Source organism: Malurus melanocephalus, unplaced genomic scaffold, assembly GCF_030028575.1.
Source record: "Malurus melanocephalus ecotype Western Australia unplaced genomic scaffold, MMel_1.1 scaffold_129, whole genome shotgun sequence".
NCBI classification, from domain to species: domain Eukaryota; kingdom Metazoa; phylum Chordata; class Aves; order Passeriformes; family Maluridae; genus Malurus; species Malurus melanocephalus.
In genome coordinates, this window is record NW_026623361.1 from 596,632 (window position 1) to 618,906 (window position 22,275).

At 35.6% G+C, this 22,275-nt stretch overlaps 1 protein-coding gene and 1 pseudogene across 2 annotated transcripts in view; both read right to left on the minus strand.

The window, feature by feature from the left end:
• RPS6KA5 (ribosomal protein S6 kinase A5) overlaps positions 1–22,275 on the minus strand; it is a 69,416-nt gene that overhangs the window by 24,617 nt on the left and 22,524 nt on the right. Inside the window, exons 3-7 of one of the 2 annotated variants that reach the window (XM_057370588.1) lie at positions 20,943–21,161; positions 17,341–17,456; positions 16,414–16,521; positions 4,717–4,800; positions 1,072–1,175 (exon numbers count right to left, since the gene is read on the minus strand). In XM_057370588.1, coding sequence (XP_057226571.1) covers positions 1,072–1,175; positions 4,717–4,800; positions 16,414–16,521; positions 17,341–17,456; positions 20,943–21,161 — 631 coding nt within the window. Of the gene's footprint in view, positions 1–1,071; positions 1,176–4,716; positions 4,801–5,475; positions 5,604–16,413; positions 16,522–17,340; positions 17,457–20,942; positions 21,162–22,275 lie in introns of those variants that run through there. The other variant, XM_057370589.1, reaches the window with a different exon arrangement.
• LOC130576154 (28S ribosomal protein S17, mitochondrial-like) lies at positions 1,527–2,862 on the minus strand (annotated as a pseudogene).

The following is a 22,275-nucleotide window of genomic DNA, read 5'->3' on the forward strand; positions in this document are numbered from 1 at the left end:
TCTCTTTCATTAATGGACTCCCCTCTCCTCTGTATTTTCTCTAGTGACCCTTTAAGTTTCCTGCTCTGGCAAAGAAGTAAAAACCAACAAAATGGCCTCAATCTCTCAAGAAATTGCCTGAACTTATAGCATAAGTAAAATAAATTATCTAAATAATTGAGGTATGTTCTACCATCCATTACAACCTTCAAAATCAAGTGATTTCAGGTGAAAGAACCATGACAATACCTTCCAATAGGAGCAAGGCTATTCTTAGTTTGGGGACTGGACTTACAAGCTCATTTTGACACCAGTTACTAATTTGAGCAATTTAAGACCTCAACTTCCTGCTCCAAAAGAAAACCAGTAACAGGAAATGTTTGTTTTGGGGGAGATTTCAGTAATGTTTTGGGGAAGCTTACTGCTTTGTCTTTTTTAAATGCTCCAGTACTTTTACATGGGTACTGAAACCAAGCCTTTTGAAGTGTAAAGATTATTGAATGTAACAAAAGGTTTACATGTAAAAGCTAAGAATGATATAAGTTATTTCATTTCTGTATCATATTCATTTCTTCTCAGATATGCCATAAGGCTAGAAAAGATCACATTCTTTGTTTTGTGTTACACACTGATAAATAAACATTATTTGTAACAAGAAGGTGGGAGTAGAGTACATTCTGGCACTTGAAATCTGCAGTCTGCCAGAGTGACCTAGAAAGAGTTAATAAAAAAGTATTTCAAGCTAAAGACATCTCTAATGTATTAAGATTTTGAATGTGATAATTCTATTTACAAATAATTTGGTATTTCATTTGAGTTCCTTTTCAACAGTGAACATGCAACAGGGCTAAGTATCTACAAAGTTGTGGTTTCCACTGTAAACAAACCAGGTCTTTTGTAATAGTCAGTTCTATTAGCTAATAAAAACTATCTACTTTCAGATGTCATTCTATTAAACAGAACTGGAGCACATAAAATGTTACTGTGGCAGCACTTTCTTCCTAAATTTTAAATTAACTCTCACAAAACATACATTATGGCATAAGGATTATCTGTTAGCAAGCACATGTATTTCATTGCTTTGAATCTTACCTAGAAATCTCTGCTTGGGAATTCTTCTCTCCATCGACTGTAAATGGTGATGCTCCAGTTAATAATTCATACATAAGAACACCAACACTCCACCAATCAACAGCCTACAAAACAACAGTAATTATGTATGTTATGATACACCGAAGTAAAATTGTTAACAAGAAAAGGAACAAAACAATCCACTTCGAAAACAAGTAGCACAGGAAGAACCTACCTACCAATACAAATATAAAACAAGATCCAATGAAATATAAACAACTGCTGTATTGATTGGAGGTATTTTCTGTGATAAATTATTTCATACTGAAATCTCTCCCCTTAGCTTCTTCAAGCAACTTCTCAAGCTGAACTCTTTCAATGGATAACTACATTTTCTTTAATTTTTCCACCAGAATTTGTTGCAACCTGTGTCAGTGCCTTATCAGCCTCACAGTAAAGAATTTCTTCCTAACATCTCATCTCAATCTCTCCTCCTTTAGTTTAAAGCCATTCCCCCTCATCCTGTCACTACATGCCCTTTTAAAAAGTCTCTCTACATCTTCTTGTAGGCTCCGTTCAATCACTGGAAAGTTGCAATTAGGCCTTCTCTTCTCCAGGCTGAACAATTCCAATTCTSTCAGCCTTTCCTTACAGGAGAGGTGCTCCATCCCTCTAATCGCCTTGGTGACCCTCCTCTGGACTCACTTCAGCAGGTCCATGYCCTTCCTGTGCAGAGACCTCCAGAGCTGTATGAAGGTGGGGGTCTCACCAGAGGAGAGCAGAGGGGCAGAATCCCCTCCCTGGCCCTGCTGCCCACACTGCTGTGGATGCAGCCCAGGGCACAATTGGCTTTCTGGTCCATGAACACACATGGCCAGGTCAGATCCARCATCTCACCCATCAGTACCCCCAAGTCCTTCTCAGCAGGGCTGCTCTGATCTGTTCATCCCACAGCCTGTGCTGATACTGGAGGCTGTCCTCACCCGAGTGCAGCACCTTGCACTTGATCTTGTTAAACCTCACGAGATCTGCATGCCCACTTCTCGAGCTTATGCAGGTCCCTCTGGATGGCATCCTATCCTTAAGTTTTAAATTGTCTTTAATAAGAATAATATTAACAACAACACCACCATCAAAGATTTTTTAATGTATACGTATTTGGACTGCTATTTGTCTATTTCAGTTCCTGGAATTTTTCACTTAGGTAGTATCTGCTTCCGTTAGATACTCCAAACCTGATAGGTTTTCAAGGAATCTGCTTAAAAGCACAGTTATTTCCTGTTACTAGATCTATGACATTTCCAACTGTGAACATAATTTCAGCCAGTTCATGTTTCACCTGTTTGCTCCTTCACTCAGGCAAAGCTTTCAGAAAAACCATGTCTCCAACATTCCACTGCTGCAACAGGTCACAGRTAAAACAGTGGTTCTGTTTGGTGAAGAACGTTAGTAAGTAAGGATTTAGCACTTATTACTCCCACTTTGACAGTTTACTGCATTTTGGTTCCTATTACTTTCCATAGTTATCCATTTTGCATGGGCAGCTCCACATGGCACAGGCACTGCTCGGTTATGGTCATCCAGTGCCACCAACGCCCCTCAGGTACTTTAGAGAGATGGACCTTGGTAATACATGGGATATCTGGCTTCCTGTATACTAATCATGTTATTCATATCTCTCATACCTCACAACTTAAAAAATATTTCTCTCTTTCAAAAGAAAGAATACTACCATGAATAACAAACGAAGCAATTCAGTCTTTTCAACAAAAATTAATTACAGGTGTTTGAACTTCGCAGGTTTACAGCCATGAAATATGAAAATCAATGAAACTTCAGCTTTACTTATGTTTGSAATATTAATACAATACAGGAAGACAACTAGTGAAATCATGAAAATTTGGCCACATAGTTTATTTGTTTTTTCTTCAAAATACACAGAATCTGATCTCATATTCAGCCAAGAGGTCTAGAAGAACTAACTGAAGAATTCTCTGTACTGGTACTAATTATCTTTGCAAATATGTCATTTTCAGTGAAAATTCCAAAGAATTTGTTTTGGCATGTGTTTTTCCAAAAGAAAAAGGATCTGCAGAATCAGAAATCAAATTTCAAAAAAACGAATACTGAAATACTAGAGCAAGTCCTTAAAGACAAACACTGCAATCATTTAGAAGAGATTACAAATCATAAATATTGATTAATGACAGCATAACGTACTAAAGCAATCTCATTTTTGTGTTGCTAGAGATGTACTAAGTATAAAACATTAAATACTGAAAACCTTCTAAAACAACAATATATGACATTGCCAATGGTAAAGTAGTGAGTGCGCCGGCTAAACAACTAACATCACATACACAACTGCAAAATAATCTCTACTCATCAGCTAACATTCGCCATCAAACTGTGAAGCTATTCCCTATTGAATACTGTATGACTGCACATCTGATGAAAGTATCACAYGGAACCAAAGATATCAGAACAGAGATTCCTGTTAAAGTCACCAAAACTGAATTTGTAAGCTTTCAGAAGCTAGAATCATAATTCAAGGTGACTGAGAAATTGGAGAGATGSTCTGTAAGTGGTGGCATGACTAAACTATGAAAGTGCAGGAAAGAGCTTCAATTCATAAGTTTTTTTAATTCCATTTTTAATAGCAACTTGGCAAGCAGCACAGTAGAAAAAAGAGCTATAACCAAGAGGTTATAGCAGAACTCAAGATGGGTGCAAGACAATGACTAAGTGAAAAGAAAAGCACATTCTATTTTATGTCTAGTAGAAGAATCAGGGAGGTCATTCTGCTATACTTCAACCTTCCAAATCCCAGCTGTGCCCACCACAGTGCTCCCTAACTGAAGACAAACTCAGACYAAAATAGACATAGAATGTATAGAGAAGGAAAAGAAAGAACTTTTCCAGGCAAAAGTAAGACTTTACCAGTTCTGGGACAGGTTGCTATAAAAGGAACCACAATCAACTACATTCCATGAGCCACAACAGAAAGACAAGTCGACTCAGTCTACAGCAAAAAACCACAGATATTAATTATTCTCCAACTTCCCAGCATAGTGAGTAATCAAAATAACTTCTCCGGGAATATTATTAATTATTTTGGAGAGTAGGGATTCTTTGTTTGTTTTAAATAAAATGTGTTAATTATTGTTGTCTTGATCCTTGCTATCCATTACGGGCACTTCAATGCATAATAAAACTTGAGTTGCAAGCCAAACAATTTTTACAGTATGAGAACACTTGTAACATTAATAACCTATCCCATACTTYTATAAAGATAACAGATTTCTCTGATGTCCAATTTAAAATGTATATCAGAATGAGCCACAAATCAGTAATTTTTCCACTCTGAGCTAGTTTTTTCATGCAAAGATKGGTGTCAGCTAAGTTTATTGTCCGATGGCATATTCAGAACAAATTTTGAATAGAMCAAATAAGCCTCAATACCTTTATCAATATGCTTTTTACTTCAGATCAGAAGAGGAAAATACATCAACATACAGTTGAAGATACAGGAAATAATCTATTTTAGGACAACCTGGAATAACACATGGTTAAATAAGAAACTGCCATATTTTACAAGAACCTCTTGAGCTGAGCAACATGTTCACTGAAGAATTAGTTTATTTTCAGTAATAAACTTAAACATACCTTATCATGTCCTGTGTCTCCCCCTCTTACAATATCTGGAGCCATATATTCTATTGTTCCACAAAAGGAATATGCTCGCTCGTTCTAGAAAAAAAAGAAAGTTACATCAAACAGTTATATTATATAAATAATATGGGATAAATATTGCTAACAGTTCCAAGATGCTGGCAGTAATTCTTCTCCAAATAGCTCAGAACTGCTAGCTAAATAACATTCCATCATATGTAGAGATGTATCACAAAATGATACAGAATATTTAGTCTTCTATGAAAAAATAAAATGTCACAAATTTGTGTTGCAGTCTAAGATAAGCACACAAAAATTAATTTACTAGTATTTAAAAAAACTCYCCCATAAGTCCAAATGATCTATACATTTCAGAACTACACAAGATTCCCTGAAGTAACATAGATACACATTCTGAAGGCTGCAATATCAATACTCTAGATAACAAATGAAACTTTCGTTTAAAAAGGGAATTTCACTGTAAGATGTACAATTTGACTAAATTGGATACAAGATCCTTTGGGTTCCCTGTATTTAGGAATTTATGACCTCTAGAAAGTYGTTTTCTTTTGCAACACACATATAAAAAACAACATTCTCTCAAGAAGAGACGAGAGAGACAAGACAGAGAAAGAGAAAGGCAGACAGAGTTGTAAATTTAATTTTATTCTAGGCACTGAATTTTTCTCTTGACTGTTCAAAATTAAGCTGCTTTCACAGGCATTGTATAATTGTTCCCTGGTAGCGATTTACCTTTGAGGTCAACATGAGGTCATGCTGTACCTTGCTAATGACGAAAGCACATGTGTTTGGGCCATGCAACATTGTTCCTCCCTTATCCTTCATGCTTCTAGCATTTTGGGGAGAGATCCTGATAGGTCCTTTAAAGAAGAGTGTTCAAAAAAGCAAATATTTCAAAAGTCAGGTTTTACATTTGTAGATTCAGATTTGGAGTTTAAAACAGGTGCTATATAAGAACCTACACTAATGAGAAGAAGCTTCTAAAAGTAGAAATAGTGCTCTGTGCTACCCCGAGGCATAAAAATGAAACAGTCCAGCAGCATGTTTTTAAACTGTATTTCTTAAAATACATATACTGTGACTGGATTTTTGGGGTAAAATTCTGAGTACTAAATTGTTATAGGGCCTTATTTTGTTCAAATATTAACTTCTGAACCAAAACCATATAATAATGACCTTGTTGTGATTACACTTTCTTTTGACACAACTACAGTTTCTCTTTAATTATCCTTTTGAGTACCTGTTACCTTAAAGAAATATAGTGCAATAAAAAGCATAAACAAAGAAAAATGCCAGAAAACCTAGCCCTCCATCAGCCAATCTAAACCTATTCAATCTCTCTGTTCTTTTTTCCTTCAGCTGTGAGGGAAGGAGGAAGAAGGGGAAAAAGAAAAAGGGAGTGAAAAATGCAGAAAGAAACTGTTCTTCACTTGCTACCTCTCCAACGAGTAAAGATAATGCAGCCAAAGTGACATATCAGGACAACTGTCTGAAAGCAAAGCACTCTGACTCCAGCACAGATGGACACAGATTTGCTTTCATAAGATATCATAGAAAGTCCAGACTTCATAACAGTTGAAGCCATAAAATCCAGATACTTCTTTGTTAGTAACCTCTGTTTATGCTGTGGTTTACTTAAGTTACAGAATTCGTCAATACATCTTGCTGCTACTTTAAAAATACAGGCTTTAGAGCCTAGTTTCACTGGGACCACTTAGGTAAATTTGTAACTGTTAAATACGCCTCTTACAGAAGTCACTAATAATTTCCACTGTTAYGCACTACATGTGGATTTAAAACCATTTTCAAAGAATGTTATCTCCAATAACAGGGTGGGGTTTTGTCATTTTCTGGTTTCCTGGGTATGTAAGAAACATGGATATAGTGGAGAGGATCCAGCAAAGAACCATAACTATGATTAAGGGAACCTATGAGGAAAGGCTGAGAAAGCTGGGACTGTTTCAACTGAAGAGGTGAACCTGGACTTTCAGGGAGATCTCATCAATGTACAAAAATGCTTGAAGGAGGCATTCAAAGAAGAGGGAGCCAGGCTCTTTTCAGTGGCACCCAGTTACAGGACCAGAGGAGGAAACACTTTTTTTACTGGGCACTGGCACAGGCTTCTTGTGGGCAACCAAGTCTAGGTGACTGTACTTGTGCAGGGGGCTGGGCAAGATGACTTCCAGAGATTACTTTCACTCTGTGATTCTGCCACAAAATGTCACTCTAAGCTGTATTTCAACATTCATTTGTGAAACCACAACCAAATCCTATTTTGTAGCCCCTCCAAATCTACATTTCATTCAACTGTTTAACATAAATCCAAATTCCAGAAGCCACATTATTAACGCTTTCATGTTACGAGATGTAAGACAAGAACAGATGTTCTTAAAAAACAACTGAACCTGGTTTATCTACAGGTAAATTCTCACTGAACATGTACATCTTGCAAACACTTGAGCTTAAGAATTTTTTTTTGTCTAACACGGAATGCCAATTTTCTTCCTTCACTCAGCATGTCTGCCTTAAACATTGTGGTTCTCTGAGCTGCAGAACAGCAAGCAGTTTGAGACTAATGGACAGAACCAGAAGTGTGGCTAACCCATAATAACTCACTATGACAATACTGACCTTGTCTTTGAAAGGGTGTTGTTATGTTTGTTCCAAATCAGCAAATCAGTTCTCTAATGTTCAGAGATAATCAAGATAGTTTTAGCCTTTTAGCACACAACAGATGGTTATGATTTCTTTTCCTTTACCAAGTTCAGCATCATTCTTGAATGCTTATGCAACAGAATATCTTTTAGTAAAGGTAAACGAAGTGATTGCTTCAAAGCTGTTAGCTGCTTAAGACAGTAACAACTCTTCATGAATACACTGGTAGAGAATTTGGTTAAGAGTTCTTGAATAGTGAAAGATAGATAGGTTCACTTGGACAGCCAGGCTGTTCATTTTGTTAAACCATCTTGCTATTAAATTAGAAAACCAAGTTATATTTCCATATTACTTTTTCTTTGAGATGAGCTAAACACTGACACAGTGGATGTCCCAATATGTATTACCAAACTGTTTCTAAGAAATACTGTAGTGCTCCACGCAGGGTAGACTTCTAAATTTCCTCACACTGGCTACACTAATATTAAAAAAAGATAGTGTACTGCATTCTTTCCTTGTAATTATTCTGACTGATCTGAGTATCCTAGTGAAATGTAACTGCTTTAACTTGCCAGGGCAGTTACAGTACGTCTCCATATAATTTATTTTAGCATCCCATTTTCCTTTACCTTCATCAAAAAAGAAAGGGCACAGAGCAGCTTTAATACAGAGCATTAGAACTCTGTGACATCCAAGAGATGTGCAATGCAGATTGTAATTTATCCTGGAAGACAGCCACTTCATCAAAAAATCCCTACCTCAGAGCAGTGTCCTCTTTGCTAAGACTAGGTAGCTCAACTTGGGCATCTTGACAACAATTAAACCAATTGCAGAGACCAAAATACCTAGCTCCAAAAATCAATCAGAAGTGTTGACAGAAAGATGACAATCTTACACCACCATGCTCTTGATGATCTTGTGGTATCACACTTGGCTCTGCTTTATAATCAAGGAATGGTAGGAAGCATTTGAAACTACCTGCAAATGTAGAAAGCATGTGTGTAAAGTTTTCTGCTCAATGTCAGAAAGGTCTTAAGCCTTCAGAGTTGTCTAATGACCTCCTTCACAAATTTTAAAAAGCACRTAACAGCAACAAAAAGAGAAAAGGATCAAACTCCATTCTGCTGCAGTGACTAATTAGACTCTCTCTGGCACAACTGAAACATCAGTAGTGTTTCAAACATCATCCTTCAGAAGTGAAAATATATTACTAAAATTTCTGGAATACAAGAACCAGTATCATCATTGTTCCTATTTTGTACAGCTGTGAGTGTATCAGAGTCCTGAAAATCATAACTTACAGCTCAGCTACAAACACAAATAATGAAAGCTTTCCCAAGATACCAATGTCACGGCCCTGAGCTTATCAACAGACTGTGCAAGCACTTTCACCAATCCTAGGGGTTAAGGCATCTCTGCTTAAGACCAGTTCTAACAAAATACAGCTGAGTAAGCTGTGTGGAACCTTGTCAGGGGCTTCCTCCACTTTCAGCTGGGAACAGAAGTTCAAGTTYCCATTTTTGAACCTCGTGTCAGCTATGCTGCAGATACGTCTGTACTTGGCTGTCTATGTCACTGATACTGATCCACCAAATTCCAATCCTTGTCCTCAAGCCTCTCTCCTCACAACAGACTTCTCTGATAATCACTGGCCTTTTTTCTGGCAGTAGACTCACTCTGATCTTTTTTTCTGGCAACATGGGAGTGGCACCACAGGTCAGTGAGCACATTGATCCATACTTGCCTTGCTGTCACCCTAAGCTCACACTGATGCAGGGAATGGTCTCCCTGTCCCAGTGCTTCCAGACAAACTAGTCAAGAACCATAATTCCTCTAGGAACAGCTTTCAAAACTTAAGAATTAAGCAGCTTAAGAGTTCAGCAGTATCACATAAAGTATCTCATATACTCGTTATCAGAAAACTGGCTGCAAGTTACTGATGAAGTGAGACATGAGAGTTCCCTTGGTAAGCTTAATAAAAAAAAAAAGGACCACAGGATAAATCAAAAGAATACTATCAGAACTGAAAATTTACTTGTAATATGTAAAGGCCACATAATAGAGATGCTACCAACAAGCTGCCCTTACGAATGAATTTTGCATTTCAGAAAATCACAAGACTGAAAGCCCTGAATTCTTGGTAGAAACAGGACATGTACCTTCAGTGAGCCTTGGAGGTCACACAATCACAGATGTTTACTTCAAAAATAAAAAAGCAAGCACCAAGGGAAAAAAAAACCCTTTCCATAGAAATTATACCTGTAACATTCTTCACCATCATTTTAACCACCCACAATAACAATAATTAATTTAGGAAGGCATATGAAAATTGGCAGAAAGACTTCTCACAGTTCAAAGACGTAACGTATGTTTAAAATTGAGGTAAAAAAATAAATGTTTCAACAAAGTCCTTGCCATACTGACTGGTTTCTTCTTTTTACTCACTTAAAAAAAAAAAGAAAAAAAAAACTCACAAAAAAACCTCAATTATTTTGGGAACTTAATGGTGGTAATATTCAGACATAATACTGAGTAACTAAGAAGTCCATATCAGAAAGTATAACTTCACTCAAAAAGTGTCTCAGTTGAAGACTGTTGTTTCTGTAGCTGAAACACTCTATTCAAGACCGAAACTGTGACCTTTGCAGGAGACAAATGAGGAAGAATGAAGACAGGTAAAAAGTTTAGTGGWACACTGGTCAGACTGCTCTGCTGCATGTAACAAAATCACACTGAAGACTGTAATATGAAAACAAAAGTTTTAACTGGAGCAAGAACAGTWGCACTAGGGCAGATCAGAGGTCCATTAGTTTGAAATATCATTGTATGAAGACCTTACCAAAAAAGCATAGGGTCATGTGAAATTAATTAAACATCCTATCCTGGTGGCTGTTTCTACTTGAAGTCAGTTAAGTCAAAATACTGTATTGGTTACTATGTCTCTTGCCACAGCTAGACSAACGACTTCTGCTTCCAAAACAGACATGAAACAAAGCTACTGAATTTTTCATGCAAGACTGAGATTTGCCTGTCAACAGATGCCATCAGAACAGGCAGTTAAAAGAGACAAGAGCAGCTAAACCATGCACTGCATGTTAATCAAGAAACGTGCAATATCCACCTCTGTGACCCCAGAACAAAAGTCAGTGGAAGGTCACACCCTCGTCTAATGTCAAATGGCAATTCAAAAAAACTTTTCACAGACTTTTACAACAGCTATGTTTGCTTTCACATTGCAATGCAGTTGCAATTCTACAAGGAATTATTTAAAACAGTTCCTGATAATGGATTTTAAAGCAAATAACTAAGAGTAAAGAAAACAAAAAAGTCTCAATTCTACAGACAAAATATTCAAAAACCATGTATTATTGTGTGAGAGGAATGCAAGTATGTACCACCATCAACTTGGATGAACATTTTGTACCAGGTTCTTCTCAAAATTCCATTTTTTGGAAGGTTTGTTTTCTAAAGCATTGTCTTTTTGAGCAGTGATAATAGTATCAAGAAAAAACAGTATACAAAGTAAAACCTGAAAAACCCATATTTCCTCAAAGGGAAGCAAAACTATAAAGTATGAAAGAATACTAATTCTAGCAAGAATTCCACTCGCTGCCACTACAAGCCTTCAAAAGTTTGTTGTGTTTTTTTTGTTTTTTTTTAATAAAGAGAATAATATAGAACATGTCAAATAAGCATAGTTTCAGAGAGCTCTAGATGTAAAGGGTAAAGGAGTAGAAGTGGACTATTTTGCTCCAATGCAATCCATCTGGTTCTAAATTCATTTACATTTGGCTGTGAATCTCCAGTCATGTAAGTTTTTGACTCCAGGTTGCCCAAGTTCCAYGGAAGTAAGGTATTTGCAGTAATTCAAAAGAAAAAAAAATCTATGCGAAAAATGGATTAAATGACAATGGCAGCATGTGCCCTCAAATTTACTTGTTTTCTTTTGGAAAAAGAATCAGAGTTTTTCTGAGTTGACTAACAGCCTAATACCCAATAGAAGAGACCAGACTACTTAACACAGGGATTCKTGTTTCTCCCCAAAACAGGAATATTTTTAAGCCATGTATTAAAATAGGAAAACAGTATCCTTAAAGCAGTCATTGAAAGAAATCATGATCTGTCTTGCAAAACTTCTTAATGGCACTTTAAGATTTCAGTATCAAAATCTGGACAGAAATTATGTTATACTCTGGTCTTCCACATTACTGGTCCATGCTAGAAAAGCACAAGATTCTTTGGGATAAGCATAGAAAAGGGAAACCGGAAACCGGGCAAAGGCTCAAACAGTCATTTGATCACTGATGACCTGGTTTGCAATTAATATAGTCCAGCTCAGTGATGTGACTTTAGAGTATTTGTTATGTTCTTAATATTCAATTTCAGGACAGTTAAAATCACCAACTGAAGTACACCAAACAAAGCAAAAAGTTTTGCCATTGTTTCATTTCTTTTTCTAAAACTAATTATCCAGACAGATCTATAACCCATGTTAACTTCTGTGGACTAATTCCACTATTCAGTTTACCCTTTTCTCTTTGCAGACATGTAAATCTACTCCTTACAACTGGTTGTTATGTCTATATCACTGAACAATCCTTTAACTAAAACATGAGTGTATGTAGTAAGTCATCTGCAGTATGGAGAGACTTGCTCAATGAGAATGCTCAATGTTCAGAGGATGCATTGCCTAATTGCAATGATAAGACATTATCACTTCAATACTTAATCACTTGAGGGTCTTTTAAAGTTAAATGCACAGTTAATGTACTAGGACACTCATGTGAGGTGACAGTTCCAAAAGCACTAAATGAGTCAAGTCATGGTCACTTCTCTCTGTCCTGAGCTACTTTTAAACCGCACTAAGAATGTGTACAAATCTCTTCCTAGTTCACTTACCAAAACCCATAATGGACTAACCTACATTTATTCACTTTTCCTTCAATGAAATGTCCTTTAAAATCTTTTAAAATTACATACTAATTTTCTTTCCAGAACAAAATGTTCACTCTGTCATCAAATAAATGAAAACAGACAATTCAACAGTGAAAAGCTTATAAGGGTTATAACTAAATTTGCAACTCTGATAGAGATTTTAAGATGAAGAAACAATGTATATGAACTATTAATTCTACACACCAGATAGATAGAAGTAGACAGACATCCACCCGTTTTAGGTTTCAATCCAATCATCCCTCATACAGAATTCTTTCATATTATTTATTCCCAAGGCATTTGTACACTCACAGACACACTGTTTGAAACACTGACAACATTAAGTATTCAYGAAGTTATTTAAACTTCATTAAGCAAATGTAAAACTTAGGAACAAACTTAAGCTAATGCAGAAGATATGTAACAATGCAGAAGAATTGAGCACTTCACTATACGCTAAAAAGAAAGTGTACTTCATTACATGTAATTAAGAAGAAAAACAATTATTATGCTTGGTCAAATATATCACTTTTCCAGTAATTCAATGCATGTGTTCRTATTATTTTTTCTAAGACATAAAAATCTCCATGTATACTAAAATAYTATTTTTAGTGTAGTTACAGAACTAAAGGAAACATGAGGGGAAATAAAGGTTTAAGAAATAAAGTAGCACCTTAGCAAAACACATCAAAATCAAGACCAGACCTGATGTGTAGGTTAGACCAACATTGACCAAATCAAAACAATTCCAGCATAGAAGCACAGCTATTAGTGAGGTAAAAGGATAAAAATATGCCTAAGCCACAAGTCCAGAAGATAAGGATAAAACACAAGAAATACAATGGAAAAATACCCCAAAACAACAAACTGAGAGTTTTRGCGGTTTTAAAGATAAATATATTACAAGACTTACAAAAAAATAGCAACATGAAGTGTTTTCACTTGCGCAATGATCAAAACAGTGCTGTAGAAGTTTCAAGTCCTACCRATGCACCATGTCCCCAAAAACTACTTATATTAATTTCATGTGCAAATTTACTTTGAACCCCAGTTATACACTCAACTGAGATGCATGAAAACATACGGATAAAATTGTCTTTTTTATCCTTATTTTGTTTACAATTCAGTTGAGATTTAAAAATCACAAACACCAGCCTTAAATTCATCACAGGTTTAAGAATACAAATGCCATAGAAAGTAATACTAAATTTTTTCCAATCTCTTAATCTCTTATCTAATCTCATTCTGTGGTTAGGCTAGTAAAAATGGAGGTCTTCCTGAGCTTTTAAATAAAGTTTGCATCAAAAGCAATTTCATACTTAAATACCCTGTAATACTGACCTACCCTATGTGAAAATTCCTTTCTGTTGAACGACTTTATTCTAGTCAGGTTATTTCTTCTTTTTGCATTTAAATAAAAGCATATTGCTTCATTTTAAAGATGAAACAAAGGCACACCACTGTCGATTCAGTAAAACACAAATTTCAGGTTTCAGCAAAACAATAGCATAAAATACTCCACAGCTCTTAAAARCTGCAATGCTTTAATTTTGATGTTTAATTCTTGCATTTCCCATAATAACTGTAAAACAGAGAGAACACTTGACAATRCACTCTTCATGTTCATGCTTCAGTAGCTACATGGCAGAAATCAATAGGTTTCTGTTTTCCTACACATAACATGCATTTGTTTCCTTTCACTCAAACAGTGTTTAGGAAAAGCAGCTTCCCACCTCTTCACTSTTGAATAGTCAATGTGCTGTAATTATTGTAGGCCTGTTAGATTCATTACATGCCYAGGTACATGAAAATCTTGAACAATCATTCAGATTATAGCAGAGATAATAAAAACAGTGAATCATCATGTTTTCTAGAAAGCATCCCTAACTACAAAACTATCCAAAATTCATAAATACATGGTGAAGGCTTTCTAACAAGAACTCTAAATATAGTACATCTGTACCAYGATAATTTTTATACATTTTTAGTAACCTAAATATATCTTGTTTTAGAAAACCAGTCCAAAGAGGGGGCTACTAAAATAAATTCCACTTGCTTAAGTGTATGCTTTCAAGGGCAAAGTTCTTGCAAGAAGCAGGTAGACTAGGAAAGATATGCGAAGAAAGAGAGAGAAAGGAAAAGTACACTGCTCTGATTAAACTGCAAACCCTACACCCTTATCTGACTYAYGCAGTTGTGCAATTTTATTTAAAAGTGCTACCAGAGTGAGCATGAAAACAGAGAGAAAGCTATGCAGCTATACAGGCAAATTCTACCTGTTGTAAGGTAGACAACAGGTCTACCTTCACATTGGTTCAGAAGCACTAATTAAGTATCTATTGCAATGCATTTTGAGTGTTCTAGTAGTAGCTCAATTGTCTACAGAAAATACAATATGAAACATCAATTTATATGTGTAAATGGGTCATTTAACCGTGTTTAAATTCAGTAGCTAAATTACAATAGCACACATTAACTTTACTAGAAGTGCTGACAATTTCTTAGATYCTGAAAGCAAACAATACAAGTGCAATTACCTTATTTGTAAAAAGAAACATGAGAAATGTTGAGATGTTTTACAGGGAAGACGAAAGAGAATAAAAGAAAATATATAGTTAAATGAACATGTTTCTGAGGTATATACTGAAAACAGAATGGATTAGAGTCAGTAGAACCAACATTAAATGACCAAGGAGCAAGACTGCTTTATTTAATGACTGAAGAGGAATCCAATTTAGAGCATGGATAAAGCAAACAGACATCTCTGATGCCTATCCAACTCCTACCCTTCCCTTGCACTGTTTGTAAATGACATACCAAAGGTGAGCATAGATGAGATGGCCTCAAAACAATTATTTTGAGACTTTAAAGTTCTGATTCATTATGACATTCTTAACACAGTGAAGATTTAGCCTTCATTCAGCTTTGGCTCAGAGGCTGAGGGACTGCTCCTTTTCTCTCCCATCAGTGCAGTAATGCCACTACTTTACTTTGACACTTGTGCTCAGCAGTTTTTCTCACAGCTCTAAGCAGGTCCCACTCTCCCTAGCCACACCTTTTACTACCATTCTTTCCTGATGAAAACTGCATCTGTCTGTACTTAATCTCTGGCACTGGTGTGGCAATCTGCTGCTAATCCCTTCTCATCCCAGTCGAATGTCCTCTTGGTTTCATGCTGTAACTTAAAAGGAATATACTGACATTATCTCTACTATTTCCCTACTTCAGAAAGATAAAATTTCGTATCTTTTAAAATGGCCCCTCCTAAATCCTACCAKACTCCATTTGAAATGCAAATATTCTAGAGGAAACTACCTGCTATCTATTTTTAGAAAACCCTTCTACTGCTTCTAACAAAGACTTTTGGATCTGCAGTCCCAGATTTCAATACCTCTGATAGCTAATGTGAAAGCCAAAAAGCAACCACTTTAAAATTCTCTCAGAAGTAAAATCCTGCACAATTTTGACTCTCTGAAATCTAAAACAGAGATTTTAGATAGGGAGATAGAACTGCACCTTACAAATAATTAACAGCTAACAAAAACAGTCAGAGATCACTGTGTTAGGTACTGTGAACGTATTTAACAAGAGATAAGCTTTTATCCTAAAAGCTTGCAATTAAGCTTATTAAAAGTGACACAAGGACATGAGAAAAAGACAAGATAATAATACATTAATTATTATTAGCATAAAGAGGAGTCATAGCATACCATTTGCCTAGTCATTGSAAAAAAATAGCACAGTCAAGCATTTTTTAAAAAAGAATCTGAAAAAGAAAATGTAAGTGACAGACTTAAGCAGGTCTGCCCCTTTTCATGTCAAGGGCAGCAGAAAAAGTTTCTGCTGAAAGTTTTTGAAAGTTTTTCAGGGAAAACTAAAACAAATATGGATGACAACACTGGCAGGCCTAAAACCAATAAACTGAAAACCTTAGTAACACAGACAGCTAGATTTTGTTCTAAGATGTAGGAGTCCGGTACGCAGGYTTTCCACCCTTCTCAAATGTTTTTAGGATTTCAATGAGACTTTGTCATGTTGCTMAATTCTATCTACACTTACTGGAGAACCAAATATACTCACCTCATCAGTAAGAAACTCCTTACTTAGGCCAAAGTCTGTCAGCACCACATGGCCATCAGAATCGAGGAGAATATTCTCGAGTTTTATATCCCGATATATAATCCCCAACTGCAAACAGAATATAAGAAAATGTATTTCCAAATATGTAACCACATCAAGAAGATATTGCTGAATGCATTTAAATGTGAAGCTACCAAAATTCCCATTACTAAGATAATCTGATACACAAAAGTTGCATCTCAAAAAAGACAATTTTTAAAAGCCTTTGTAGAAACAATTTAAAAATTACATAAAAATTCTCAGAAATTACACTGTGTATTAATGTCTTAAAATTTAAAAGACMTGTTACGTAACCCCAGAATCTAAAAGTGATCTAACTTTATAACCCCTGAATATTTGCTGTTGAGTGCAGATCTCAGTTCAGCTTACATTAAGAATGAAAATGCATGCTTCTCTTTTATGTTCTAGACATAGAACATAAATACATGCTTTGTAATAGTCTACAMATCTACTTACTACTTTTGGGGACTGTGACGCTTTTCATGTCYACAGTTGTGCTAGAACTCTACTACTCAGTTGTGTAGAAACAAGGACAACTGAACAATACAACCCAAGACTTGTTCATGATCACAACAAATTAGTTTTACTGACATACACCCTTTCAAAAAGAGTACTAAAAATTAACAGATCATCTGTCAATAACACTGCTCTTCACCCTGCAAACAAAAATTTATAGCTGTAATCTGGTACACCAGAAGGGACACTTCATTGCAAATTATTTCTAATTATATAACTAATGTCCCATTGCCAGATAAATTACTTTCAATTTAAAACAATCTAAACCAGTTCTCCTTACTAACTTTATATGATACAAAAAGAATACAGCTGTAAGTCCTCAATATGAGCAACAGTTTAAAGTTACTTTACCTTGTGGAGATGTTCAAGTGCCAAAACAATTTCTCCAATGTAAATTTGCACCTCGTTTTCTGAGAATCTCTCTCTGTGTGAAAGATGAGTAAACAATTCTCCTCCATTTATATAGTCTAAAAAACAGAACAAAGAAACCTATATTTTCACTTTCCAACGATTTTGTTCTCTTATTGGAATATTATTAGGTACTTTATAAGCTATTTAGTAACAATTCTACCATCAGATGCTTTTACTTTATTGTAATTCATTAGTATTTCATCATACTGTACAATACTCTTTCTTTCTTGGAGGACTGAGGGAAGAACAAGACTCACTTYTGAATAAGCAGCAAAACCATAAAAAAGCCACAATTATTCCTAAATTATATAGATGGGGTTTTTCACTAAATCAGTCTTTTAGTTATTTAAGAATATGAAAAGAAAGAAGTACAAATTATATCTACAAACAGGACCCTTGTAAACTTCTGAAATACTCTGATGAGCAACAAGGCAAATTGACATAAATAAAGGCAATTCATAAAAGAGGTATTAGGGGAAATAGTCAACTCTGGACAACTATAAAATTTTCCCTTTACAAGGGAAATCTTGATAGCAAAACTTACTGAAGGAGATTATTTCCACATACACTCCCTCATGGAAACCACACTTTGATTCTTTGCAGGCTATGACACAAGGACTTTCCCACAGTAAAGGAAAGAAAAGGAATTATTACAACAGAGCTCCACTGTAACACAGACATATTTTAGAACTGTTACACTAGCAGTGTACATTGCAGCCATTAATTTGCCACCTCACAGTCCCCATTACTGTATTTGAGGTCAATATATACAGAGCAGGGAACACACCCCACAACATCTTTCTCAGTATTTTCTTGAATATAGTTTCCATACATTCACTGGTATAAGACATAAATCCATGAAAGGGGTCCAATCCTATTTTACGTTAATAGTTTGAAGGAGAACACATATATACAAATTACAGGCATACTGATCTCTCTCCACTTTTCAGTTCTCCAGTTCTCTCTCTGAGAAYCAATGTTAGTGGAATAAAAAAAATGTGAGAGGAATTATTTACCTAGACCAGTAAGCAGATGAAAAGGATTTAATGAAGTTTAAATAACCCACATTTTACAATTGCTTCTTTCTTCTAAAAAAATTTCGGCATGTAGGAAAAGGTAACAGAAACAAATTTTTTATGGTATGGTATTTCTAGCCAGAACTAGCCATAACTTAGTACAAGGTAAGCACTGAATTGCCAGATGTTGTTCTAAGGACTGTGCCAGATCCAAACCAAAGCTGAAGAGAGTGGCACAAGGAGTTAATTCTATGCAGGTTGTAACACTAACCGCAGCCCAATGAAACGAMAAGTGTTTAAATTTTTGGATTAAATGTATCACTGACACAATGGGAAAAAAAATTCCTAGTCGCTTCAGTATAAACTCCACCTGACAGTTCAGACTGTTAAACCCTTTTTAAAGTATTAAAGGTTAACCTTGCGTGACAAGCTTTGTATAGAATTGATGGTACTCACATGGATACATCACTTTGTTTCTTCAATATAGCTTAAAGCCAAAATAAAAAACTGAATCAATTCCCAACCTCATTTCCTGGAAATCTGGCAAAAATGCATCTGCATGTCTGCACTTGATTCAGTCTAAATTCATATAGCTATGAAATCTGACAGCATGATGAACTGTACTAAATATTGCACTGAGGCTCCAATTCTAAAACCTCTTAAAACTAAAATGGCAGATTGCTCTCACACCAAATTCAGCCAAGCATGCCAGATACTGGTTTCTCCCAAAATTCAGAAGCCTCAACACTTAAAACACTTAAATTTCAAAACTAAATTGAASTGATTTATACAGACTTAGATAATAAGACATGAAAAACTTGTAATGAACAGTTYGGGGTTTTTTCCCTCAGGGAGGGTATGAAGCCCAGTTGATCTCTGAAGTAGGTTTATGTCAAGTTAAGTAAGAGTAATTTTCAGTGTTACAGACAGTCATTAAAAGCAGTTTTTTTRACTAATTATTCCTATTTTCTGCTGATAATGAAGGAAAAAAGAATCTTCTCGGCTCCAACAGATATGCTGAAAATGGATGTAGAACTTATGAAAAAGGAGACAAAGCAAAAGCCTGCAATTGTATGTGAGCTATGAACTTGCTTCAAACATCACTTCAACATTGTATTATGGTGGACATGTGCCCAGTCTGCACGATCTGCTATGCAATGTTCTTCAGAACTACTGGGTTCACTCATTTTTGACTCTTGTGAGACTATAATATCAAGCTTTTAATTTTCTTTCATACATGAGGCTTTTATGGCCTTCTAATTATCCTTATCACCTAAATATCCCCCCACTATGTATTTTTTTAGGCAATTACATCTATCTCAGGTTTGAGGGGGGGGTTTGGTTTCCCCTCTTTGTTTTTTAAATATTTGTAATGGGATCTAAGCTGCATTCTAGCAAAAAAAATCTGGACTTATAGAATGATATTAAAATATTTATAATAAATTTTCACATTTCATCTMATTTAATATTTCATTTTTTTCCAAATTATTAATCAGTAACTTTAAATCCAATATGCATTTCAAAACCTTAATTATTAACAGCTACTATCAAGGAATCACAAAGCCATCAATATATTTYTAACTCTACTTCTGACAATCTTTCATGTATTTCTTTAACATCCTAATCAGAAGAATTTGCAAGAAACCATATCATAATTTTCAGCTTTGATTTTCAAAAGAAATCTAGTGAATAATCCAATTGAGTTCCTCATATTTATTATTTCTGTTGCATATGAAACTAAGATAAGTGCATAGAACACCTTTCTAAGAACTGACATCTAGACGTGCAATTCATTTAACGGTAATAAAATTTTGATAATTTAATGTAAATCAGYCTGTTAATAAAGGTTAAAATGTTGAAGTTATGAACAAAAAGGAATGCAAAACTCACACTTCAATCAAAGGACAATTTACTTCTTCAAACAATTAACTGGAGAAGTGTATTATGAACCCAAACCTTAAATTAATCATTCACTTTACAGTTCTTTTAAAATACTCTAAGAAAGAAGGTTTTAAAAACTGCTGGCAATTTTCTTACAAATACACCTCACACACCAAACACTGAAAGTGCTGCTAATCTCAAAGTTTAAGATATTTCTATAATTAAGGTAGTACCAAACCTCATGAAAAAGACTCTACTTTCAGCACTGAAATGTGTGGTTTTGGATTGTTTGTTAACACCCAAAAATTTAAATATGCAGTATATCAATACTCAAAGATCAAATTATTTCATAACAAAACGTATTGGCAGCAAATGATTCCAGGTCATTGATGAACACACGTGTACATTTTTTGCTGCACGTAAGTCTCAGATAACCACTACCCCCCCACAAGTCAGAGTAGCACACTGAAGCTCAAACAGGAAAACCACAAACACAGACACTGTTGCATATGAACGGCATTTTACTTCCTATGCTCTCTCATGCAATTTCCAAGCACAGTATACTTAAGACCACATTAAAAAAACCTTACAAAACATTGAGATAAACTTTCTTTTCATAAGACTTGAATCCTGAAGACTACTCACCTAAAATGAGATGAAGCTTTGTATCTGTCTGGAAGGCATAATGTAACGTGACCAAAAATGGTGATTGCCTAATGTGCTCCAAGACTTGTCTTTCTGTCCTTGTGTGCTCAGTTGTTTTGGCTTTTTGAACTATTGTTGCTTTCTTCAGTACTTTCATGGCATACAGTTTTCCAGCATCATGGCCGCTTACTTTCCTCACTAGGAACACTTTTCCATAGGCTTAAAAATTGGKGAGGAAAAAAACCCCAAAAAACATAAACAATGAAAAGAAAGAAAAAAAAAGAAGACAAAAACCACAAGTTACTTATTTGTACTACAGATATGGCTGATACCATTATTACTTTCAATTACTCATTGTTATTGTAAACAGTAATCACCCAGGCTAAAAATCTACCAAAATACTTTTTCTCTTTCAGATTGACCTTTTCTGAGCAAAATTTCAACCAAATCAGCTTTGTAACTGAACACTGCAAGAGTAGGAAAAGCAATCGAACCACTTTAGTATTTAAAAAGAGTTTTAAAATCTTATGATTTTTTCCTTTGCAGTAACCTAAAACACCCTAGAATAAATACCTAGAACTGAGCAAGAGTTCTGAATAATAGAGATTCCATTTCTTTATCCTTAAAACAATCTGCCCATACTAGTGCAACTCAAATACTTTCATTAGTGGTTTTATAGCACTAAAGTTACAAAAATGCAKAGAAAAGTCAATGAATTTTTCCCATCACTATTTTGTACATAGGAGCTTTCTGAGGCTCCCTTACTGGACTCAAAAGGACTCCTGGGAATTCTACACTAATAAATTTGATACCTCTACCAGGCAAACCTGTAGAAACAGTAAAGATTAGAATTAGTGTGCACTTGCAGGGCCATGATCTCACTGTAATTACAGAGATAGTGGGATGGTTTGCATAACTGAAGTACTGCCAATGGATGGTTACATATGTTTTAGGAAAGAGGCCAGCAAGGTGGTGGAGTTCTCTTTATGCAAGACAACAACTAAAATGTTATCAGACTTTGCCTAGGGGTGGATGAAGAAGGAGCCAAGAGCTTATGCATAAGAATTAAAGATAGGCTAAGATGGGTGACAGTGTTATGGGTGTTTACCACAGGCCACCTCATAAGTAAAAGGAAGCAGATGAGGCCTTCCACAGACAGGAGGAAGCAGCCGCCACCATCACAGGCCCATGATTGTCATAACCACCCCAACAGCTGCTGGAAATGYATCACAGCTTGGCACATGGGAGCCCGGGAGGTTCCTGCAGAGCACTGGTAACTTTGACACAGGTGGTGAGGAAGCCCATAAGGAGAGATATGCTGCTGGATCTKGTA